Below are 24,935 nucleotides of genomic sequence, written 5' to 3' on the forward strand. Positions count from 1 at the left end.
CTCCACCCTCCTAGTCATGAATTGGCAGTGAAATCAACCAATCATATAAGCTGAACTGCATTAAGGTGCGTAATCGTGAGAATAACTTAATGTTATGATGAAACTCAGAAAAATTAAACGAATTGTTACACAGCTTGAAAATGTTTGAACATACGTCACTCACTCACTCTCTCCCTCTATATATGTATTAAAAGCATATGTGCGTGAGTTTATTTAGTACTTTCATTGTGAGTACATAATATAATTGTAAATACTTTAAAAATGCATGCATGACACAAGAAAGTGAAAACACTTGTTTCCATTGTGGTCCATTTAAAATCAAATGACAAAACAGAAGTAATAATAAAAGAAAATAAGACCAATAATAATAATGATATTAATAGTGTGTATATAACAAGACCCTAAACAATTTATAAATGCGCTAAGACAGTAAATTAACATAAAATTATGTAGATCAAGCGGGTAGCATGTTACTTACTGTCATCCTACATACAAAGAATATCTCTTTCTGTCTTTTCCACCATCTCCTCTGCTTAAGACACTCTTAGGCTTCCTAAGTCCTCCTCCCTACTCTTAAGACTTTGGCACCTTAGGAGCTCTCTTAAGGCGTTTCGCAGACAACTTTCATCCGACAAGGGAAAATTCTAAGAAATGTCTAGGACTTTGAGGAATTCTAAGAATTTTCTATTTTTTAGCCTTCGTGGATATGGGCCCAGGCTTTTTCTTGAGAGTATGTGGTGCAATGTGGCTAGACCATTTGCAGACATGTCCACATCTAGTTATCTGAACGGGAGTTATTGTGCAACCCTGAAAGTTGCTGAGGATTGTAGTGTTGTTGTCCATGTCTGTAAGTATTTTATATAAAAGCACTTTGAATGTCACTCCGGAGTTGTAGAGCACGGCTTGATGGCTCTGAAGACAGAGACAAGGAGGTGTCCACTACAGTGAGGCAGACTCTGACTTACTCTGTGATTTCTGGTGTTCATCAGGGATGTGTTCAGTAGGGGTGGTGGCCAAGTGGTTAATGCGCTTGGTTTCAGTTCGGAAGGTTCTGGGTTCAAATCCCACCCCTGCCACATTTCTCCATGGAATGTGGAGTTGTGTCAGGAAGGGCATCCGGCGTAAAACCTGTGCCAATTCAACATGCAGATCCACCTTGGATTTGCTGTAGCGACCCCGAGTGCAAACAAGGGAGCAGCCGAAGGGACTTACATGAGGGATGTGTTCTGGTTCCTACTCTGTTCAATGAACCCTCTGTGTGAGGTTATGGAGAACAGCAGCTTCGATACCTTTGCCCAAAGCAGTTGCGTCGCATGCTCCCACACCGGACCTCAAGGTTTCAAGCCTTGGAGGTTTGGGTGAAGCCTCCAACACTAAACAACTCAAAAATTCATAGAATCAATAAAATCAAACCTGACTGTTCTGCATTTCTGATGGAAAACAAAGAGCAGCCATTGGTCTGATGTTTTTCATGATTTTATTATATATATATTTATAATATGTACAGAAATAAAAACATGGCAGAACTCAGCAGAAGACGGCACCAAGAGAACAAGCGCAACAGAAAAGACAGAAGGTGACAGGTGAGGTTCATTTTATTCATGCCTAACGAGTGCCTTCATTAAGCCACTAAACAATGAACACGTGTGCAAATAACATAAAAAAGACCCTCTTTGCTCCCAAAATCTGAACACACAAAAAAACAGCAGAAAAAGAAGCTTTGTTTCTTCAGAATCACATTTGTAAGCAAGCCCCGCCCACCTGCCTTAAGACCTCATTCCCTTCATGTGATGGACCAGACACAACAGCAATAAATGAATACGTGAAAATCAAAACATCAAGACAATCGTTTCAAAGAAAAATTAAAAATACAAATGAAATCAGTCGTCATCGTTCAAAACATCTCGGATGTAAATGTTTGTGGATGGTTTGTTCTGCATCTACTCGAATGAGAGCCGTGTGACGCCCCCAAGAAACCAAAACAAAATAATAATCCACACACAAACATGCTAGATTCCAGTTTCACAAAGTACATTTCAGTTCTGCAAGCTAGAAAAAGAAGAAGAAAAAAAAAATGTCTTTGCAGCTTTCTGTTGCGTCATCGATGCGTTTGGGTCAAACACGGCGTGATGAAGCTTCAGCAATGAAGCTGCCGAAAATCAAAAACACTTACACGAGACTAATTTTCAAAGCTTGTAACAGTTTACAAACGTGAAAAAAAAAAAAAAAATTGTTTGATGTTGTTTTGTCAGTGTGCAGCCTGTTGGTCAAAGCTTAAACTGCGGGTTTTAACATGTTTGAATGTTGCAGATGATTTAGCATAAATATTTCAGCGGACACACAGAGGAGCGGTTCTGTGCTCGCCCATCTTTGTGAGAAACGGACGGATGTGGTTTTGTGGTCCTCAGATTGAAAACAACTCCGTTACACTTCGACAGTCATCTAGATCTGCTCAAAAAAATGCCCTTTAGATTTCTTGCCTTGTGATGTCACAAAGAACTGGGGGGAGGGGGGTTGTCAGCATTCTGACTGCCCCCCCTCTGTCAGGTGACTGCGATGATGGACACCTACCGCATCCTTAAAGTTTTTTTTGTTAAAAAAAAAAAAAAAAGAAAAAAAAAAATCACCCACTGTGTTCCCTCAGAATGAAACCTCTGATTTATTGAGATTTGCAGCAGGGTGTTAAACTGCTGAGGTTTGAGACAGAAAGTCCACAGTTACTCTTTCATTTGTTTTTTTATTGTATTTATTGATCAGCTTTGAAAACACTAGAACAGGAAGTGGAGTGTTGTGTTACAGGGATCGATTCTGTGTCACACTGTGAAGGTTTGAGATGATCAGAGTGTTTGACGTGCAGCTGACCAAAATTCACAAGGGAGCTGCACTTTACTGCCCCCTGCTGGGCACGGCGTGGAGGCGTGGTTTCGTTTCCCCGGCAGAGAAGGTGGAAGTGAACCGGAGTGCGAGGAGGATCAGAGAGGATCTACCTGCTTTCAGCGACGCGGTTGGCTGGAGGCCGGAGTCGGGAGTTCATATCCGGTCAACGAACCAGGACCAGTCAATCCCTGAGCCTCCAGACACTCCCACACAACCCGCCTGGCGAGACCACGGACGGCGTTGGAGACTTACAGCTGCGCGTGGGGGAAAAAAACGTTCACAAAGTGAGGGAAAAATGAGCGGATGCGTTTTGTGAGAGGGAAGGCAAACTGAAAGCAGGCGCTATGTTACAGAGTGGTTTCAAACCGTGAACAGAGCTCATATTTCATTGTAGTGCAGAGCACAGAGGGCAGGGGGCGCTCTTGTCCTACGTTTCTATTAAACCATTTCCACGTCCCTCTGACGTCCAATGGAGACACCTGACAGGTGCGAAAAACTTGTCCAAACACTCCGTGTTCTCATGGAAGAAACAGCGGTTTTAGTAAGATTCCGCCCCTTCTGCCACTAGCCACACCCCTCCTCCACTTCCACACCGGCTTCATCTGCAAACCAGCAACAAACTGAACCTGAAAACTAACGTGAGTAAACTGAACAAGTTGTCCCCAAAAACAAGACATCAATGAGAAAGTAAAAACAACAAATAACAGTATCGTGAATTCAAAATGCTTCTGGTTATCACTGACTCCGCCCCCTGCCCCGCCTCTCTGCGTTATTTAGTGTCACTCCTGGAATTCCACAGATGAAACACCACTTTTTACATGTGAAATGATTTGTTTTTAAGACTGAAGCATTTAAAAAAAAAAAACCCTTAAAGCCTCGCCAGCGGCGTACTAAGCAACCCACCGGCAGCCCGACAAGTACCGAGCTGTTTTCCTCAAAACAAACTCATCCGAGTCCACTGAATAACAGATGCGGCTGCGTTCCCGGACGTCCCTGTCAGTGCCCCCGAGACACTGCGAGCGCACCCCCCAAAAGTCAATGCGAGTGTCCCCAACCACGAATACGCGCAGTGGGAAAACCAGGATTCTGTTCTCCATCTGTGCCAACAGCCGATTAAAGTGGCCTCGCTTCTCTCATCACGGTTTTGAGGCAGTCAACTGGGATTTTTTTGGAACTCGGGGAACAACGTCCTGTTCACAAATGTGTTACGTGGCACCGAACACGTTTGTGAGAATCTCGACTGCCACAGTGATGTCAAATCAATCTAGTTTGTGGTAAACTGGTTCCTTGGATCCTCATTCGCAAGGGGTCAACGTTAGCATAAAAACAGCTCAGCACTCACGTGCCATTTGGGCTGGGGGAGGGGGTGCTGGGTTTGGAGACATATGTATGTAAAGTCGGACCGTTTCACTCTCTAAGTCGTCACTGTCCGTCTGCGTTCAGGTCCTCTTGGTCTCAGTCGCTCCCTCACCAACACACTGGAAATAAATGTGAACTTGTCTCGCTGCCTGAACCTGCAGCCAGGCTGACAGGGCCTCGGGGGGGGTCAGAGGGTGTGATGGAGGGAGGGGTGGGGTGGGGGAGTGGGGGGAGTAACAAGGGCTTCTTTAACAGCAGCCTCCACCAGACTGCTTGACAGGGGTGCTGTCGATTTTCAAGTTGGGTTTGTCGCCACCTGCTGTGGCCCCGGGGCCCATTCGCTTCTTGATTTCAGCGGCCATGGTCATGAAAGCCTGCTCCACGTTGGTGGCATTCTTGGCGCTGGTCTCGAGAAAGGGGATGGCCAAAGAGTCAGCAAACTCCTGCAGGAAAAGGCAACAATTAGTCAAACAGGGACAAGAGCCTGACAAGACGTAACATCAAACACAAACCGCCGAGCGCGTCGTGTTTGAGTTGAGGTTTTATCCGTACAACAGAATCAACACAGATGAGTCAAGATAAATCCATTTTCTGAAGTCAAGTCCTGGGATGCGCAAAACTCAAATGAGACATGGTTCTTGAGTCAAACCCCTCAGAGAGCGAAATCAGGTGCGTGAACATGATGTGTTGAACGGTCACATCCTGACGGGCCACGCCGAGGACTCACCTTGGCCGTGGTGTAGTCCACCACTTTCTTAGTGGTCAGGTCACATTTGTTGCCCACCAGAAGCTTGTTGACGTTCTCGCTGGCGTAGCGGTCGATTTCCTGAAGCCACTGCTTCACATTGTTGTAGGACTCCTGCACGGCGACAAAAATGGCATCAATCAGGACAGACAGTGAAACGCATCAACACCATCGAGGTTTGCAGATCGTGGAACTGCAGCCAACGGATTCATCTCAGTGGTCGTTTGGCACAGAATCATTATTCACAAGGCCCAAACCCAACACCCTCCCCCACATCAGGGTGAAGGAGGGTGTTGGGGTATTGGGCCAATCAGGAGTTGGTTGTGAATTTACAAAACAAATTTTGGCCACTGCACTGAATGTAACGATGTCTCACTGTTAGAAAAGTAACCCTTTAAAATAAATGATAATTATATAAGTCGTGTGATCAGACGACATTCAGCTCAAACAAATACTGACTGTTTGAAAACATTTAAAATCATTTACTTAAGACTGAGTGTAACCTTAAACCACAGCAGCACATCGGTGGAGATGTGACAGGAAATACTGGTGCGGACAGCAAGCGCGCTCAGAAGCCTGTACGTCCTGTTAGCAGTCATTTATATTCACTACATCTCAACAAAACGCTACAATACTGGAACACAACGAGGCCCAGTGAACGGAAAGCTTCTAGGCTAAACTGGAACTTCATCTCCTTTAGATCTTACAACGTCGAGGGGTGCTTTAAATTTTAAAGACCTTAAAGACAGCAGACTAGCAGAAGGTTTGACTCAATGTCCGGATCAGGTTTTATTCACCATGGCAACGGCCGTGTGTAAATTGTGAGTACAAAAAAAATAAATAAATAATACTTGGAGTTGAATCATGATCAAAGAAACGAGAAAGTAAAACTGGAATTAAATAATAGATCATGTAGCTGGGAATGGAAACCTTATCACTACTGCAAATTAGTGATGAAAGGAAAAAAGTTACTCTCCATCAACATTTCTGTACAGAGCAGCTGTTTCAGAGTCGCCGTGGTTGCACATAGTCGTGGTACACTGTCTGTTGTTGTCCGTTGTTGTACGAGGTCTGTTAGAAAAGTAACGGACCTATTTATTTTTTGCAAAAACTATATGGATTTGAATCGTGTGATTGCATCAGCCAAGCTTGAACCTTTGTGCGCATGCGTGAGTTTTTTTACGCCTGTCGGTTGTATCATTCGCCTGTGAGCACGCCTTGTGGGAGGAGTGGTCCAGCCCCCTCGTCGGATTTTTATTGTCAGGAAATTGGCTGATCGACTGCCGCTATGCTTCATCAAAATTTTTTCAGAAAGTGTGAGAGACAGCCAGGTGGAAACCATTTGGAAAATTCAGATGGCTTTCGGTGAAGATCTTATGGGGATCACACAGATTAAGGACAATTACAACTGGATTAAAGACGGCCCACAGCGGCAGATGGCGCGCCACGCACCGAGCAGCGATCGACAGGCTCAAACGACCAGATCATTTCTAAAGTGAACGCTTTGTTGATCCGGGACATCGTCTGACTACCACAGAAATGGCAGAAGAGTTACACATCAGCACTTTTTCGGCATGAAAAGACGTGCGGAGGGATTCGCGCGTCGGGACGGAGGTGCAGGGCACAGAACAAAAAGCAACGCCGTGATGAAGCCTCACAGGACATGTTGTGGCATGTCCAGCTCGTCCACAATTTCTCGGATAGTCACACGACTGAAAAGCCACCGAAATCCATCTGAATTTTCTGAATGGTGCAAGAGCTGGGCATGTCAGGGCTTGTCCTGTGAGACCAACACGGGAGGTGCTTTCGTCCCGCGACATGAGCGGCTCCGTGGCGAATTTCTCCGCTCCTCTTTCCATTACAAACACTGTAACAGTGGAATGTGCCGAAAAAGTGCTATGTCCAGCTGTCCTGCCATTTCTCTGGTCGTCAGACGACATCCCGAATCAACAAAACGTTCACTTTGGAAATGATCTGGTCGTTTGAGCCTGTCGATGGCCGCTCGGTGCGCGGCGCGCCATCTGCCGCTGTGGGCCGTCTTTAATCCAGTTGTAATTGTCCTTAATCTGTGTGATCCCCATATCTTCACCAAAAGGCATCTGAATTTTCCAAATGGTTTCCGCTTGGCTGTCTCTCACACTTTCTGAAAAAATTTTGATGAAGCAAAGCGGCAGTCGATCAGCCAATTTCCTGACAATGAAAATCCGACGAGGGGGCTGGACCACTCCTCCCACAAGGCGTGCTCACAGGCGAATGACGCAACCAACAGGCGTGAAAAAAACTCATGCATGTGCACGAAGGTTCAAGCTTGGCTGATGCAATCACACATGATTCAAAGCCATATAGTTTTGCAAAAAATAAAAAGGTCCGTTACTTTTCTAACAGACCTCGTATAGTCTCTGTTTCAGAGTCGCCGCCGTTGCATACAGTCGCCGTCGTCGTACAGCCTCTCTTTTTCAGAGTCACCGCGGTTGCATATAGTCGCCGTTGTTGTACAGCCTCTTTTTTTCCAGAGTCGCTGTGGTTGCACAGAATTGATGTGGTTTGTTGAGTCAAACCTCATCCTCACATTCATGAATATGTATCATGGCCACGCCTTCATAATTATGCTGGTTGATGGTGGAATTTTTGTATACTATGGCCTGATGCACAGGCTACTTTCAAATACGAGGTCTGTTAGAAAAGTATCGGACCTTTTTATTTTTTGCAAAAACCATATGGATTTGAATCACGTGTGATTGCATCAGCCAAGCTTGAACCTTCGTGCGCATGCGTGAGTTTTTTCACGCCTGTCGGTTGCGTCATTCGCCTGTGAGCAGGCTTTGTGTGAGCAGTGGTCCACCCCTCTCGTCGGATTTTTATTGCGAATAAATGTCTGAACGATTTGGAGCTTTGCTGCATCAATTTTTTCCAGAAACTGTGAGAGACCTCCAGGTGGACACCATTCGGAAAATTCAGATGGCTTTCAGGGACCATTTTATGGGGATTACACAGATTAAGGAGTGCTCCAGCCGGTTTAAAGACCGCCCACAGCGTCTGAGTGGCACTGTGGCGCATCCGTCTGCTTCTTTTTCCATGAAAAAAAAACTCCTGTAACAGTGGAATGTGCCGAAAAAGTGCTGATGTCCACGACTTCTGCCTTTTTTGTGGAAGTCAGACGACGTCCCGGATCAACAAAGCCTTCACGTTGGAAATGATCTGCTTGTTTCAGCGGGGTTTGAGCCCGTCGATCATTTTTCCCCATCAAAATTCTACTCACCACACCCCATAATAATAACATGCTTCACTGCGGGGATGTTGCCTGGTTTCCTACAAACAGGACACCTGGCATTCACACCTAAGAGTTCAATCTTTGTCTCACAGACCAGAGAATTTTGTTTCTCCTGGTCTGAGAGTCCTTCAGGTGCCTTTTGTCAAACTCCAGGTGGGCTGCCATGTGCCTTTTACTAAGGAGTGGCTTCCGTCTGACCACTCTACCATACAGGCCTGATTGGTGGACTGCTGCAGAGATGGTTGTCCTTCTGAAAGGTTCTCCTCCCTTCACAGAGGAATGCTGGAGCTCTGACAGAGTGACCATCAGGTTCTTGGTCACTTCCCTGATTAAGGCCCTTCTCCTCAGTTTAGATGGGCGTCCAGCTCTAGGAGCCACTGTGCTCATTGGGACCTTCAAAGCAGCAGAAATGTTTCTGTTCCGTTCCCCAGATTTGTCCCTCAAGACAATCCTGTCTCAGAGGTCTACAGACAATTCCTTTGACTTCATGCTTGATCTGTGCTCTGACATGCACTGTCAGCTGTGGGACCTTATATGTAGACAGGTGTGCGTCTTTCCAAATCATGTCCAATCAACTGAATTTACCCCAGGTGGACTCCAATTAAGCTGCAGAAACATCTCAAGGATGATCAGTGGAAACAGGATGCACCTGAGCTCAATTCTGAGCTTCATGGCAAAGGCTGTGAAAACATATATATGTGTGATTTCTTTTTTTCATTTTTAATACACTGGGAAAAAAATCTTTTTCACAATGTCATTATGGGGTATTGTGTGTAGAATTTTTAAGAATTCTGGAATAAGGCTGTAACATGACAAAATGTGGGGAAAAGTGCACACTGTGAATACTTTCTGGATGTATTGGACAATGTATGCAAGGGATTAAAGGGAAATCTGGAGCTCTCAAAATACAACAGACAGATGGACGGACTCACGGATTCAGTCCATTTCAATGGTCCCATTTATTTCATGGAGGAGGACAATAAATTTCAGGTGGAACACTGGTGTAGAACGTAGTTGTCGATAGAAGAATATACTGTAACTGAACAATAAACAGTTTAGGCACAAATTTTCTTTCTAGCAATAATTCTTGGGAATTTTACAGAGTTTTATAATGTTTTTTAAGCTGTGACAGAGTGTGAATTTGCTCTTTTTAAATGTATTCTTTGTGCACAAGCCTGTTTTGTCATTTAACAGACAACATGGTGCCAATTTTTGCCAACACACGGCACCAATGTTGCTAAATGCAGCGACAATAACACTTGTCTGATTACCCGAGGGGGCGAGTAAAAAGTCGTGTTGCACAAGCAAATCAATTTAAACATTTGTTCTGGAGCTCACACACTGTGATCCAGCTACATCACATCTACTCTAGACATTTTACACACGATACCCCGCTGTTTGTATCACTTTATGATGGCATGACGACATGTTCAGACACTTGGAAAAGTTCACGTTTATGTCGACCTGACTTGTCTCAGCAAAAGTGGCTGTAAAGAGATGATTTGAAGCACTGCGTGTGCAAATCTCCAATTCCTGAACACTTAAGGCGATACGTTTGTTAAACCATTAAAAGAACACCTTGACTGTTTCATTTCAACCCCATTATGGTGATGTGCAGAGGAAAAAAACAAAACAAACATAAAAACTGTCCAAAAACGTATGGACCGTAAGACACTTTTACATTTAAGTGCTCCACTGAGGCAGAAACTACACACAAACAAAACGGCACCAGGTCTGCTGTGAACTTTTATCAGTACAACATGTAGTTCCTATTCTGCAGAACTCAGCGTGAAGATAAGATGTTCCTTCATTAGTCCTGCATGGGGACATCTGCAGTGTCAGAAAAGCTGTGGTTATAATAATTATGCAACAGTAGAGCAAAGTAAATGAGCAGAGAAAAAAAACAACAACTATTTTATGAATATCAGATCAGCTGGTAACAATTTTAAAAACAAGACCAATAAACATGCAGTATGATCCAGTCACATACTTACACCATCATCCTCAGCTTTCCACATAGAACATCAGGTCAATCAGGAAGCTCCTCCTCTCATAACCCGCCCCCTAACACTTTTGATTAACAAGTTCTTTGATCACTGCCTTCATGAAATCTGAACTCCGCCGCATGAAGACATTTTCTGCATCTTTGCTGTTGAAGTTTAAAGGCTAAAGATGGCAGTTGGACAAAACCCACCTGATCTGTCACATCGTACACAACGATGATGCCGTGAGCTCCTCTGTAGTAACTGGAGGTGATGGTACGAAACCTCTCCTGCCCTGCAGTGTCCCACTGAGAAAACAGACATACAAAACGTGTGTGTTAACATTTTCAAACAGTTTAAAATAAATACATAAAACAAAATGTTCAGTATGTATATATGTAATTGAAACAATGTTTACCGTTTACTGTTTCAGTACTCTGGTAAAACAATTTCCTTCAGGATTAATAAAGTTCTTTCTTATTTTTATTCTTAAATTGATGCATTGATTCTTTAAGTAATAATACTACAGTCTTGGCATGCTTGATCAAAAACAACACATATCACAGAAATGTGTGTGTGTATTTATACAGTCAGTGCATCCAGAAATTATTCACAGCGTTTCACTTTTTCCACATTTCATTATGTTACAGCCTTATTGCAAAATGGATGAAATTTATTTTTCCCCCCTCAAAATTCTACACAAAATACCCCATAATGACAATGTGAAAAAAAGTTTTTTTTTGTTTTTTTTTTTTTTAGATTTTTGTAAATTTATTAAAAATAAAAACTAAGAAATCACATGTACAGAAGTATTCACAGCCTTTGCCATAAGCTAAAAATTGAGCTCAGGTGCCTCCTGTTTCCACTGATCATCCTTGTGCTGTTCCTACAACTTAACTGGAGTCCACCTGGAGTAAATTCTGTTGATTGGACATGATTTGGAAAGACACACACCTGACTACATATAAGTAACTAGTCATATGTGCTGAAAACCCACATTGAAAGTGCCACAACTTTGGGTATAAACTTTTTTAGCCTGTTATTAAACACAGCCCTCCATAAAAGTTTTTAAAAAAATGCATTAAGCCTCAAAATGTCCAATATTTTATGTTTACCTTTGAATAAATGTGAGGATGCTGATGCGAACGGCACAATGTTTGAATGTCAAATGAGAAGACATCATGGACTTTGATTTGGTTGTAAGAGAATCTGCTCAATTTTTAATTGTTTTTCCATTTCCATTCCAGCTTATTAATTAATCCAAAACCCAGACAGAGCTTTAATTCATTTGAAAGCTTGACTCTTAGTCTTGTCCATCCAAATTGGAAGTCCCAAAAACCAGTTTTATTTGTTATTATCTATCGTCCACCTGGTCGTTACTGTGGGTTTCTCTGTGAATTTTCAGACCTTTTGTCTGACTTAGTGCTTAGCTCAGATAAGATAATTATAGTGGGCGATTTTAACATCCACACAGATGCTGAAAATGACAGCCTCAACACTGCATTTAATCTATTATTAGACTCTATTGGCTTTGCTCAAAAAGTAAATGAGTCCACCCACCACTTTAATCATATCTTAGATCTTGTTCTGACTTATGGTATGGAAATAGAAGACTTAACAGTATTCCCTGAAAACTCCCTTCTGTCTGATCATTTCTTAATAACATTTACATTTACTCAAAGAGTCAGAGCTCTATTGAGCCGAGTATTCCTTTAACTTTAACTAGTAATGACTTCATGACTTTCTTTGCTAATAAAATTTTAACTATTAGAGAAAAATTACTCATAACCATCCCAAAGACGTATCGTTATCTTTGGCTGCTTTCAGTGATGCCGGTATTTGGTTAGACTCTTTCTCTCCGATTGTTCTGTCTGAGTTATTTTCATTAGTTACATCATCCAAACCATCAACATGTCTATTAGACCCCATTCCTACCAGGCTGCTCAAGGAAGCCCTACCATTATTTAATGCTTCGATCTTAAATATGATCAATCTATCTTTATTAGTTGGCTATGTACCACAGGCTTTTAAGGTGGCAGTAATTAAACCATTACTTAAAAAGCCATCACTTGACCCAGCTATCTTAGCTAATTATAGGCCAATCTCCAACCTTCCTTTTCTCTCAAAAATTCTTGAAAGGGTAGTTGTAAAACAGCTAACTGATCATCTGCAGAGGAATGGTCTATTTGAAGAGTTTCAGTCAGGTTTTAGAATTCATCATAGTACAGAAACAGCATTAGTGAAGGTTACAAATGATCTTCTTATGGCCGCAGACAGTGGACTCATCTCTGTGCTTGTCCTGTTAGACCTCAGTGCTGCTTTTGATACTGTTGACCACAAAATTTTATTACAGAGATAAGAGCATGCCATAGGTATTAAAGGCACTGCGCTGCGGTGGTTTGAATCATATTTATCTAATAGATTACAATTTGTTCATGTAAATGGGGAATCTTCTTCACAGACTAAGGTTAATTATGGAGTTCCACAAGGTTCTGTGCTAGGACCAATTTTATTCACTTTATACATGCTTCCCTTAGGCAGTATTATTAGACGGCATTGCTTAAATTTTCATTGTTACGTAGATGATACCCAGCTTTATCTATCCATGAAGCCAGAGGACACACACCAATTAGCTAAACTGCAGGATTGTCTTACAGACATAAAGACATGGATGACCTCTAATTTCCTGCTTTTAAACTCAGATAAAACTGAAGCTATTGTACTTGGCCCCACAAATCTTAGAAACATGGTGTCTAACCAGATCCTTACTCTGGATGGCATTACCCTGACCTCTAGTAATACTGTGAGAAATCTTGGAGTCATTTTTGATCAGGATATGTCATTCAGTGCGCATATTAAACAAATATGTAGGACTGCTTTTTTGCATTTACGCAATACGTCTCTAAAATTAGAAAGGTCTTGTCTCAGAGTGATGCTGAAAAACTAATTCATGCATTTATTTCCTCTAGGCTGGACTATTGTAATTCATTATTATCAGCTTGCCCTAAAAGTTCCCTGAAAAGCCTTCAGTTAATTCAAAATGCTGCAGCTAGAGTACTAACGGGGACTAGAAGGAGAGAGCATATCTCACCCATATTGGCCTCTCTTCATTGGCTTCCTGTTAATTCTAGAATAGAATTTAAAATTCTTCTTCTTACTTATAAGGTTTTGAATAATCAGGTCCCATCTTATCTTAGGGACCTCATAGTACCATATCACCCCAATAGAGCGCTTCGCTCTCAGACTGCTCCCCTCCTCAGCATGTCTTTTTCCTGGTTCTCTCCCTCAGCCCCAACCAGTCCCAGCAGAAGACTGCCCCTCCCTGAGCCTGGTTCTGCTGGAGGTTCCTGTTAAAAGGGAGTTTTTCCTTCCCACTGTCGCCAAGTGCTTGCTCACAGGGGGTCGTTTTGACCATTGGGGTTTTTACGTAATTATTGTATGGTCTTGCCTTATAATATAAAGCGCCTTGGGGCAACTGTTTGTTGTGATTTGGCGCTATATAAATAAAATTGATTGATTGATTGATCTCCACCCAAGGAACCACCCACCACCCTGTCAAAACACCACGGACAAACCAAAAACCAAAGGTCCAAAACAGAAGATGGTGTGCATGTCATGTTGAAGTGCTGTGCATCCTGTACGCAGAGCTGTGATGCCCCCACACACACACACACTCATATATGTGTCTGTTCTTGGTCTCTATGTTGCACATGGAGACATTTATTCTTATAGAAAAAAAGCACAAAGTAAATTTAAATATACCCGATGTTTACAAATGAATGATCCCCCCACCCCAATTCTGTGCAGCAAACAGCATTCTGGATCAGCAATCTGTCAAGCGGAATAACAAGTTTATGCCAAGGATTAAAACTCACATAATACAGATGCAGTAAGCACTCCCTACATTTCCTTTTGACCTTGATAAATCCTGTTGCGTGTGAAAACTTTTTTCCTCCCACAAAACGCATTAAATTGACAATATTCACAATTTTGCTCATTTGACACATGCAATCCCCCATTGATAAATCAGTTTAGTGTGTTGTTCAAAGACACAGACAGGCAGCCTGAAACGGACACCTGGAATCAAACGCGGGACTAAACACTGGTCGTGGAAATGCTGTCCCACAGAGCCATCTGCTGTGCACGGGGACGAGGTCGTGCCATTTTAAAACGTGCTGAAATTCTCACAATGTGACTGCGCATGCAGAAATTCTCCTGATATAAAGCTCACTTGGCGTAATAACACCTCCAGCATCGTCAAAAAGGCTCTACACCTGTACTTCTTGAGGAAACTGTAGAGGGCGCGGATGAACCCTGAAATACTTAGTTCCTTTTACAGTTGTGTGGCAGAGAGCACTCTGACCTCTGACATCGCTGTGGGTTATACCAGCTGCACAGGTGGCAGAGAAACAGGCACTGCAGCAGGTAATAAACTCTGCACAGAGAACATCAGCTGTTTTTTAATATATATTTATATCGGATTTTATTTTGATTGGATTTTATACGCTCTTATAAGGTTTGAATGGGGTCCTGGTAATTTTAGTAGGACCTTCTATTATCATGTTTATTACATTTATACCAGTTGGGGATTGGTGACACCGCTGACTTTCATATTATTATAAGTTTGTGTTCTATCTATTAGGTATTTGTTCTATTTATTATTAATGATCATTAAGAGGACCAGAATATGACAATGTTTTTTTTTTCATGTTTTACATAATTAGAATGACAACACAGAATCCTTGATCCATTTAGATTTGAAGCCACTCAACACCCCGAAAGCCCCGACTTCACCCCAAATGTTATAAAGCTCCCACACTCGTCTTCTCTGATTTTTGGATTACGATCCGGTTACTCCTCAGTCCAAGTGCAAAAGCATCCGATCACCTGCCACCAAAGCTTCTGCTGTGTTCAGTAACAATGATTGGATCGGAGCCCTGTTTCAGGTGTAGGTTCCACAAAGTCTTTTGTGTGTGTGTGTGTGTGCCTGCACGCAGACTCACAATCTGCAGTTTGATGGTCTTTCCGTCCAGCTCAATGGTGCGGATTTTGAAGTCCACGCCGATGGTGCTGATGTAACTCTCCGTGTAGGTGTCATCCTGCGATAAGAACGCGACCGGGTCAGGTCGACAACAAAGGGGTGGAGCTTACGTTTAATAGCGTGAAGCAGACATACTCACAGCGAAGCGAAGTAAGAGGCAGGATTTTCCCACGCCAGAGTCTCCAATGAGCAGGAGCTTGAACAGATAGTCACTGGAATGAAAACAAAAAAGGAGGTTACAGCAGGAATCAGATTCATAAACTCACAGAAAGCAAAACATCTTAACTCTCAATGTTTTAAATCAATATACCTAAGAACTGTGCCAACCCCCCACCCCACCCCACTCCACATACATTATGACTTCAATCACCCAAAATGTGACTTTTTTTTTTTTTAAAGACCACTGTCCGACTTGAGGACCAATCAACCATCACCTGACCCTCGAGAGGAAAACATCAACACGGGGCTGACAGCTGTACAGAATTGCTCAATGCAGAGTTCTATTCTGGTGCTGGCGCAAAGTGAGATCTGTCCTACATCCCAACCTGACCTGGGTCAGCTGGATCCCAAACGTGGGCTGCAGCAGCGCTGTCGCAATCATGACTGGCCAATCAGAAGAAATAAGATGTGTGACGCCTTCTTTGGATTCAGACTTACAGGGTGTTTACGCAGTGTTTGACAGTTTACATCAAACTCAAATATCAGACAGCAGAACACTTTGTCATGTATATTTTGGTATGTTTTTATAAGCCAATGGCACCTGCTATGAGAGATTCAGATGCCCCGCCCACCTGCACCATCAGGATTACTTCAGCAGTTTGGCAACAGCAGCAAAATTCAGACTGATATTCATCACCAGAGATGACAGGGCTCAGCCTGCACGGTAACACTAGAAATAATAATAATAAATGATGTAAGTGAAAACCTTTAAAAATCTGGTAAAATGTCAAGGAATTGCAGATATTTTACTCCCCAGTCTGCATGATGAGTGTTACGCCCTGATCACTTCAACACATTTACTTGGTGATCAACTTGAAATTTTGAGGATAATTTAAGGCCAGGTTAGCATCAAAGCCCATTGATTTCAGGGTCAAAGGTAAAAGTCTCTCACACAAGCTCTCTTGAATTTGCTTGTGAATGCAATGTTTGCTGTGCATATCCAGCTGTGACAAAATGTGTAATGTATGTTAGCTAATTTGAGTCATTTTTAAAAGCTAAAAACTGCTTCACGAGTTCCCAACATTTCACATTGGGCCGAGGGGATAATGTGATGAACACTCAGGTTTCAGGAACTCGCAGCTACAATATATTCATTCTAATCCAATTACATTTGTTCCGCAAATCTGATTGGTTAATCGTTTGAGATTTCCGATCATAAAATATTGCATTGATGGTGGCAAAATATTTGACCGTTTCGCATTTGATGTATTACTCCACGCCCTGACCGCGTTGCTGAGCAGATATCAATAATGGCGCTGTCAGCTGAGAGAGAGAGAACCTGGCGGAGCGATGACGACTGCCAAAATGGGTGAATTTAATCTGTCATATGAAAGTATTAATGTGGATTCTGATACAGAATTACTCAGTGCAGTTGACCAGATGGAGAAATCTGTTGGTCTGCTCACAGAATTTCCAGTTTGGCATGAAGACGCTGTTGCTACGGTAAGCTTCGCCGACCAATGTAAATATTGCAATTACTGCTATGATATCTGATAAATACAATACTAACAGTGATTATTTGACAATTCGGGACCAGGAATTTAGAAACATTTCCCTAAGACTACAGTATGCGTAACAGTTTTATTGAACTATATTATTATGTGGGTGTAGATATAGCCTGTAGTCGTGAAGCGGTCTTTCGCTGAAAACATGGATAGGGGTCGAATTACTTACAGAAAAATAAATCATACAAATGATGGAATTGGATTAGAATGGGAATAACCCTGTTGTACCTAATGATTTGCGGATTTACGCTCGCAAATATCTGTTTTAAAACTCCAGCATTAACATCTGCAAATCAGATGACACAACGGGGTTATTCCCTAGTGATTTGGCTGAAGTTTTACACCTGATGCCCTTCCTGATGCAACTCCACATTACATGGTGACTGAGCAGCGGTGGTCTGAAACCCAGCACCTTCTGCACTGGAAACAAGTGCACTTAACTGCGAGGCCACCATATCTTCCCAATAATTTCATTGACATCTTTAATATTCTGCTGCTAGCACTTTGTATTCAATAACAGACATGAGCAGACGCCGGCTTTCCTCGCTGGCGTAAGGCCTCGGCTGCAGCTGCTCCCAATTCTTGCTTGTTGAAGCAGACGGACTTCAAAAAGTAAAATGTGAAATGCATATTCAGTTGACTGTACTGCAGAAGCTTCAGGTTGATTCTGCACTACGAGTTGATTGAACGTGAACGGATAGCATAGAAATCCTGCTGCTGCTGCTTCTGTCATTGTCGACCAGAAGAACAAAGAACACAGTTCAGCTGGAACTCCTCATCAGTCTTCAATCTGGAACAAGTTTGTTACTTCTGCCCAGTGGAGGCTTTTTGTTTGGTTTTTAAACAAACTAATCCTTCAGGCTGCCAGTTTATAGCTTTAATCCTCTGTAAATTTCCTGGTCAAGTGTTGATCTTACTTGCTATGGAAACAACCGCCACAGTCCTTCACCCTGCATTCCTTATTTATCAGAACATCTCAAACCTTGTGTCAAACCTTTAAGTTCATACGAAGAGCATCAATTTTTTAAAAGTTGAAGGGACTTACTTACTTACTAAGCTAACCACACACAGTTATGATGCCACGGTTCAAAGTGCAGCTGATGTGTTGCTGTGTGTCTGCAGCGTGCCGATCAGCGCCGGCTGACGGATTGGATGGCAAGTGAGCCTCCTCTGGTTTCAGTTCTGCAGGTCAGCCATCAAACATCTGCTGTATCAGCTCACGTTAGCCCCGAAAACCTTACGCTATCAATGGTGGGGGCTGAATTACACACACAGGGCACAATGCTCAGAAGCTTAACGCTTGCTAACTACTGCTAAATTAAACAAGTATTTTATACACATAGTCGTTGTGACATAAAAGTGACAGGCATTAGCTCAGCCAAAGCAGTATGACGTTTGTCTATTTGGTAGCGGGATTATTCAAAAGGTTCTCGGACTGCAAATATGAACTAAGGCTGTTAATCTCAATCAAATTATAGGACTGGTTGGTCAGTCCTGTCTGAGATATGGGCTATGTGTGTGTGCTTCTAGTTTGTGACTGAAGTAGGACTGGAAAAGCTTGTCCATGATCACCACGGCAACAGTAAACTCATTTTCTCATTAATTAGGGCTCAGGTCAGCGACTGCAGAGTCACATGGTAGTATCTGAAGTTATATTACGGTAAAACCCTCGGTCTCAGATCAACCGTAGTCTGAAAAGGGCAACAACTTGGATATTATTTAGGTTATGAGGTCACCCAGCACAGACTACACTACACACTGGGAGCAACTAGGGGATTAAGGACTTTGACCAAGAGCCTTTAGTGATTTTCCGGTCTGGCTGGGTTTCGAACTGAAGATCCTCTGGTTTGAAGCCCGATGCTTAACCACTAGACCATCACCTTTCCATGCCATAACAATTTTGTCCTTAAACGCTGCCATGATTGTGCAACAACTCGCTCGCAACAATGATGCTGAAGCTCAATGCCAGTGTTAATTTTAAGAAACCAACGGGTTGGTCACTACTGCACACTCGATAAACATGCTCGGATCAAGGGTGGACTTACAAAATTAGGCTGCCTGGACAATTGAGACTTTTTCAGAAGTGCTCTAATTTGGTCTACCATAAACCACAATATTAAATGCTTGCAGATATTGGTGTTTGTATTTATTATAATAATGTTGTATTTCACAATGTAATATATTTAAAGGTGATAGAGAGAGGTTGAATGGGGCATTAATCCTTGTTCTGTGATGTGATATGTAGCCCCAAAAAATAATTGGTTGGGTCTGTAATGGCTCAGAACCTTCCTAAAAGGCTCTCTGAAACAGCTATGTTACTATGCTGGGTTTAGAATGCCTCATCTGCCTTTAATGGCGTCGTTTCGGAGCTTATTTGGCAACCTCATTATGAAATGCAAGTAGGTGGTGCTGATCGGTTGCCGTTGTTTGATTGGCTGCCCTTGCTCTCACTGAAAAGAAAGCATTATTTATTTATTTTCATTGCTTTTATATTTTCTGTTGTGTTTCTATTCAGGTTTTTTTTTTGCCTCTTTCTCTAAAATTGTATATAATAATCATTAGATTATTAATATATAAACAAAAATAAATTTAAGAAATATTACAATTTGAAAACAAATGCACCCGAACGTGATGACAGCTGCAATGCTAACTTTTAACATTGAAAATGCCATAGACATGCTAACATGTTAGCATCGCTCCCGTTTTTAAGTTATAAAATACATCTATCAACTGTTTGTTATAAAATACATCTATCAACTGTTTCAGAAGAACATAACAGGTCGGTTTAACATAGAAAAGGTAAATAATACTCACAGACGTATGCTCGTTAGGGTTTTAGCAGGAGAAAATTATGCAAAAGGAAGAAAGAATAATCGAAGTATTGCTTCAATCTGCGAAGCACTGCTTCGATTGGTTCAAGGTTCAAAGCAAAGCCGCGCTGTAGAAAAGTTGTTTACGGACCCGCTGCAGGGTCTGTAATCAATACAGAAATTATCATTTTCCTGACAAACACCCCCCAAAACAACAGCCACTCTGAAGGACCGATAACATAATCGTTAAGCACAAAGCTTATTGATGTCGGTGGATTGAGTCATTTCTTAACGATACCCAAAAGGAACCAGTTCTCGATACACATCCCTAGCTGCTAAGGGGTTAGCTCATTCCCTTTAGAGGAACAAACCAGAGCTAACGTGCCTTTCTAACATGCAATTCTTACAACAGGAATATGGCGCAACACAAATTTAAAACAAAAGAAAATGTGATACTCACAGGCTGTACTGATTGCTGGGGTTGATTTTGTCGCAGAGTCTGAACTGACCCTCTACTGAGTATTAAATGCTGACTGAAGCCAGCTCGAAATCGTGCAAGGTTTGTGAAACAGTCTTCCGTGAAATGCGCAGAGCAAAGAAATAGTCGGCGGTTGTATGTACTGGGGATGCGGTTCAAAATGAATAAAAGCCAGTGATCGCGTACATTGCTTTCCGTGGGAAGATCGTAGTCCGCTAAAACAGCCTGGGAAAGCACACCTGTAGCTCGCCATCGCTTCTCTTCGAGTGTTACGAATGGGTGGGCACAACCTTATGAATAATTAATTTCGAAGGGGCGTGTGTGAAAGGGGGTGGGTGTGGGTGTGTGTTTGTGGGGGCTATTGGTGAAAAAGTGACGTAAGTTTTCTCTCAAAAACGGATTGGCCTGTTTTCTAGGGGCAATTCAAAAAAGGACAAATACTTGAAATAGAGGTTCTGAAACTTGCTGGCACTTCGTGTGTATTCCCACAGCGGGGAGACTCTGAACTAACACCAAAAACATGAAAAAGATGATTTTGATTCTCTATCCCCTTTAAGAAAAGACAAAAGGAAAGAAGAACTTTTCTGTTAGCTTCTCCCTTTTACATTTGATGTGGATCCTCATGCTGCTTACCCCATACATACTTGGAGAATGGGAGCGCAGGTTACCTTCAACTTAGACCTTGTGTTTTGAAAGCTAGTGCAACAACCACCTACACTCACGATCAATTGTGACGCAGTGACGGAGCCACTGAATCTGGAATCTGTTCATCGATTGCTGATTCGCTGAAAGCTCCTACGGTATCATCATCATGACAAGATAATTGTCCTACAAGCATGGCGATGTTGGAGGAGATGGTGATTTGGGCCACAGATATAGCCAGACTCCGTAAACAGAGAACAACGTGAATACTCAGAGTTTGTTTAATCTTTTATTGCGCAAAAACTGCATTACCATTTACACTGCGGTTTCCAACTGTCATAATTTAAAGTTGTATGACACGTGTGCTGTGTGTGGAGGAGGTCTTATCAGTACCCAATCCGTACCACATGCCAGATGCGTTCTACAAATGCGAGTAGATCTGTCCATTGTGGACACATAGTTTTGCACCAGCACTAATTAGTACTGTTATGTTAATATTTCTTAACAAAACAGACCCTCACCATAAAGCACATAGATGGCCATTAAAAGTTTGGAAGTGACTCCGTAGCCGTTTACTGCTCTCCATAGCAGTTAAACTATTATATAAAGGATTATTAACCAAGCAAACAAGGTTAATAATTAATTTATTATATGGTTACTATACACATATACACACACACACGCAAACACTCGAACTTATGGTATCACCTCTGTGAAGAACTTGCCAACAGATGGTCCAGTCATTAGCTGGTAAGCTTTCAATCTGTGTGTGTGTGTGGTTTTTTTTTCTAAAACTGTTTACATATTTATGGAGTATGTTCATGTCCGACTTGGATTTTGTAATCATGTTTTTAGTTTTCTGGTTTGTAGTGAATGTGATACACATTCTGAACCGATTGTCACGGTAACTGTCTGATATTGGAAATTATTATCACTTTATCAAGGCATTGCTAGGCCGGTATATCTGGCTATACCTGCCCGCTGTGCGTAAACAAATGACGTCATAGCGCGCAGCCCAAGAACTGTCCACAGAGGGGGGAAAAAAAACTGTTTGCAGAGGAAAAGATAAAAAGGCGAGAAGTGTGTGTTGGTCCCAATATGGATTTCCGGATGATTTTCTCATGGATAGTACGACAATGAACAGCAGCCAATTAAGCAGCCAGCTTGATGAGGATGCACTGCTGAATTCGGAGAGCAGCGCGTGCCAGCCGACACAACAAAAGTTAAAGTGAGCCAACTCGTTATGTACACGTTACATGTTGTGTATCTCAGGAAAGTGATAATAATGCAAATAACATGCTGTTGTCGTGCGGTATGCATTGTCTGAGTCCCTCCGTTCATGGCCAGTCGCCCAAAATGACAGATATTCGCCCTCGTCTACCTCGGGGATATATCTGTCATTTTGGGTGACTGGCCATGAATGTCGGGCCTCTGAAAACGCATACCGCCCTCCAAAAGCATGTTACTGTATTAATATCAGACCGGAAATCAGCCAATCAGAGCGCGCGTAGTGTTGCAGCCATGAAATAAAATATAATATACATCTCACAGTAAATCCCGCAATATTTTGCGGGATTTGAAACCTCAATAAGGTGAATTGATTGCCAGCTATGAAGTCTCTGCCTAAAAGTTTTGCGCAGAAAGGATCTGGCACGTGGTACGGATCTGACACTGACAGGTAGGGTTGCAACTAATGATAATTTCCATAATCAATAAGTGACTGATTTTTTTTTCCTCAATTAGTCATTTGGTCCATATAATTAAACAAGAAAGGTGAAAAATGTTAATTAATGATGGATATTATGTTTACTGGCAGATCAGAGTAATACAACTCGTACAATAAACCAAAAATTATTCACATTTAAAAGGCTGAAAGAATTTGATTTTTTTTTTTTTTTTTTTTTTTACTAAACCTACTCCCAAAATGGTTGTCAATTACTTGAATAGTCAATCATCAATTAATTGATTAATTGTTGCAGTTCTGCTGAGAGGCCTCGCAGCTTATGTTTTTTTTTTTTTTTTTTTTTTTTTCTGAAGGGGGGGGCTAATATTAAATTTAAAAAAGCATAAGATTCAAGACTGAATTTTGAATCTCAAGATTGAACCTTGAATCTTGTGTTTTCTTGTTTTTGTTGTTCTGAAGGGAGGGGGGTAATATTAATTTAAAAAAAAACAATGTGTAGCTACGTTTTAACTTGGTGGGACTCTATGATTAACAATAAATTTCTATTTAAGAGTTGTCCCGCTGACCTTTGACCGGGTTCCTGGTGCGCGTGCTCTGACACAATAGATTGTTCCGTTTTATGGCGCGTGAGAGGCCGCGTGCCACTACGGCCGCGGTGAGGCACGCGCGCGGTGTCAGCTGACGTCGCGCGAGAGAAAACACGTTTGACGTGAAGCCGTCCGCGCCCTGCTCGGCGAATAAACTCCCCATTCTGTCGCCACAAAGCAAACTACAGCCATTAGCACACAAACACAGACGCTGTCGATAACAAACTCACTATTCGGGGTTCATTGTGTGAGCGGAGAAGTGTTTTTCCTCTTCCTTCCTGCTCCGGCAGAAAAACGATGACTTGTAAGTCCGGTATCACAGGCACTTGATGGCGGTTTTGTCGTCTCCGTGTCTGCCGCCTGGTCGTTCCTCTGCGCTCGACCTTTACGATTTCATATACTCCTAAATGTAGCGGACATGTCCCTGTTTCGGCTGATTTGGGTGGTATGTTTACTCCTTTTTCCTCCTTTTCGGTGTCCGTTGCTCCTTAGAGATGCAAGATGGCTGCGCAGGTGCGGTAGTGACGTCGATGACGTGGCACTACCAGGCAAATAGGGACAATTCTAGAAGTACAGGAAAGCTGGGATTTGTAGTTTTTTACCGTGTCAATTTTGAACCTTGGATTTGCTGTGGCGACCCCAAGTGCAAACAAGGGAGCAGCCGAAGGGACTTACTAATATCCCCCAGCAGTCGATTACGCAATGAAGTTGTACTACCTATTTATCTTTATTTCTGCTGTGGCTGTTTTAATTTCATAAACAAATGCAAAATTGCAACATAACGTGCTGCAAAAGTAGGATGGGTAATTATTTTCTGATTTTCTGTGTATGTATCTATCTATCTATATAAAATGGTTTTATATTAATTATTATAATTATTAATATATTATATTAATAATAATAATTATTACGATCTACCTCTTGAGTTGCGTACTCTTCCTGACCTAGCACTTTTTAAATCTAAGTTAAAGATTTATTTATTTAAACTGGCTTTTAACACTTAGTGGGGAGGTGACATGTTTTTTATGTGCTGTTTTAAAATTTTATTCTATATGTTTTATTTTTGTGAATTTGCGTTTTTAATGTTAATCACTTTGGACACCAGTCGGTCCTGTAAAGCGCTTTATAAATAAATGCTGATTGATTGATTGATTGATTATGAATTATTAATACAATAAGTAATTCGATAAATTATGTTAAAAAAGAGCATGCATTTTTATTTTTAGTTATTCATCTATTTATGTTTTGACATAAAATGTTATTCCAGGAAAAGTGGTGTATACAAATTTAATATTTCTGTAATGTCCTCCAACAAAATATGATGGCAGGGGTGTTGCAAGCTTGTTTGCTTGCCTGCAATTAATATATCTCAAAAAGAAGTAGAGAAATATTAATAAGAGTTGTGGAGAGGTTTTCTTGATCAGTTAAGCCTTTATTACATCAGTGATCCCCTATAAATTCTTCCTTTTATCTGTCTTTACTGTTTGTAACAACACAAGGTGGATTGCACTTTGACATCTTTAATATACCTTGTGACATCATCCCTCACAGGGGGAAAGGTCATAATTATCCCTGCACTTTTTGGTTCTTGCAATAATAATAATTAACTTAAATAACTTTATTTTTTAACCTTTAAAACAAAGTCAAAATGTGCTTAAAAACAAAACCAGAATGTTTAATAGCGTAATTAAGTAACAAAATAAATATGGAAATAAAATATGAAATAAAACTTGCT

At 41.7% G+C, this 24,935-nt stretch overlaps 1 protein-coding gene across 1 annotated transcript; it reads right to left on the reverse strand.

The window, feature by feature from the left end:
* Positions 1-1,470: 1,470 nt before the first annotated feature.
* Positions 1,471-23,735, reverse strand: rab1ba (zRAB1B, member RAS oncogene family a). Its single transcript, XM_034164049.1, has 6 exons — positions 23,431-23,735; positions 15,415-15,487; positions 15,238-15,333; positions 10,447-10,542; positions 4,964-5,095; positions 1,471-4,679 (listed from the first exon to the last, which is right to left on the reverse strand). Exons 1-6 carry the CDS (start codon positions 23,442-23,444, stop codon positions 4,485-4,487), a joined length of 606 nt encoding a protein of 201 aa, XP_034019940.1. The 5' UTR covers positions 23,445-23,735; the 3' UTR covers positions 1,471-4,484.
* Positions 23,736-24,935: the final 1,200 nt, after the last annotated feature.

The sequence above is a fragment of the Thalassophryne amazonica genome, chromosome 23 (assembly GCF_902500255.1).
Source record: "Thalassophryne amazonica chromosome 23, fThaAma1.1, whole genome shotgun sequence".
Lineage (NCBI taxonomy): Eukaryota > Metazoa > Chordata > Actinopteri > Batrachoidiformes > Batrachoididae > Thalassophryne > Thalassophryne amazonica.

What these genes read in the sequence shown, in the direction of transcription:
- rab1ba (XM_034164049.1), bottom strand. An exon ending in AGACCATCAAACTGCAGATT is followed by an intron (nt 10,543 to 15,237) that starts GTGAGTCTGCGT and finishes CTGTTTTCTCAG; the next exon opens with TGGGACACTGCAGGGCAGGA. An exon ending in TGGACTACACCACGGCCAAG is followed by an intron (nt 4,680 to 4,963) that starts GTGAGTCCTCGG and finishes CTTTTCCTGCAG; the next exon opens with GAGTTTGCTGACTCTTTGGC.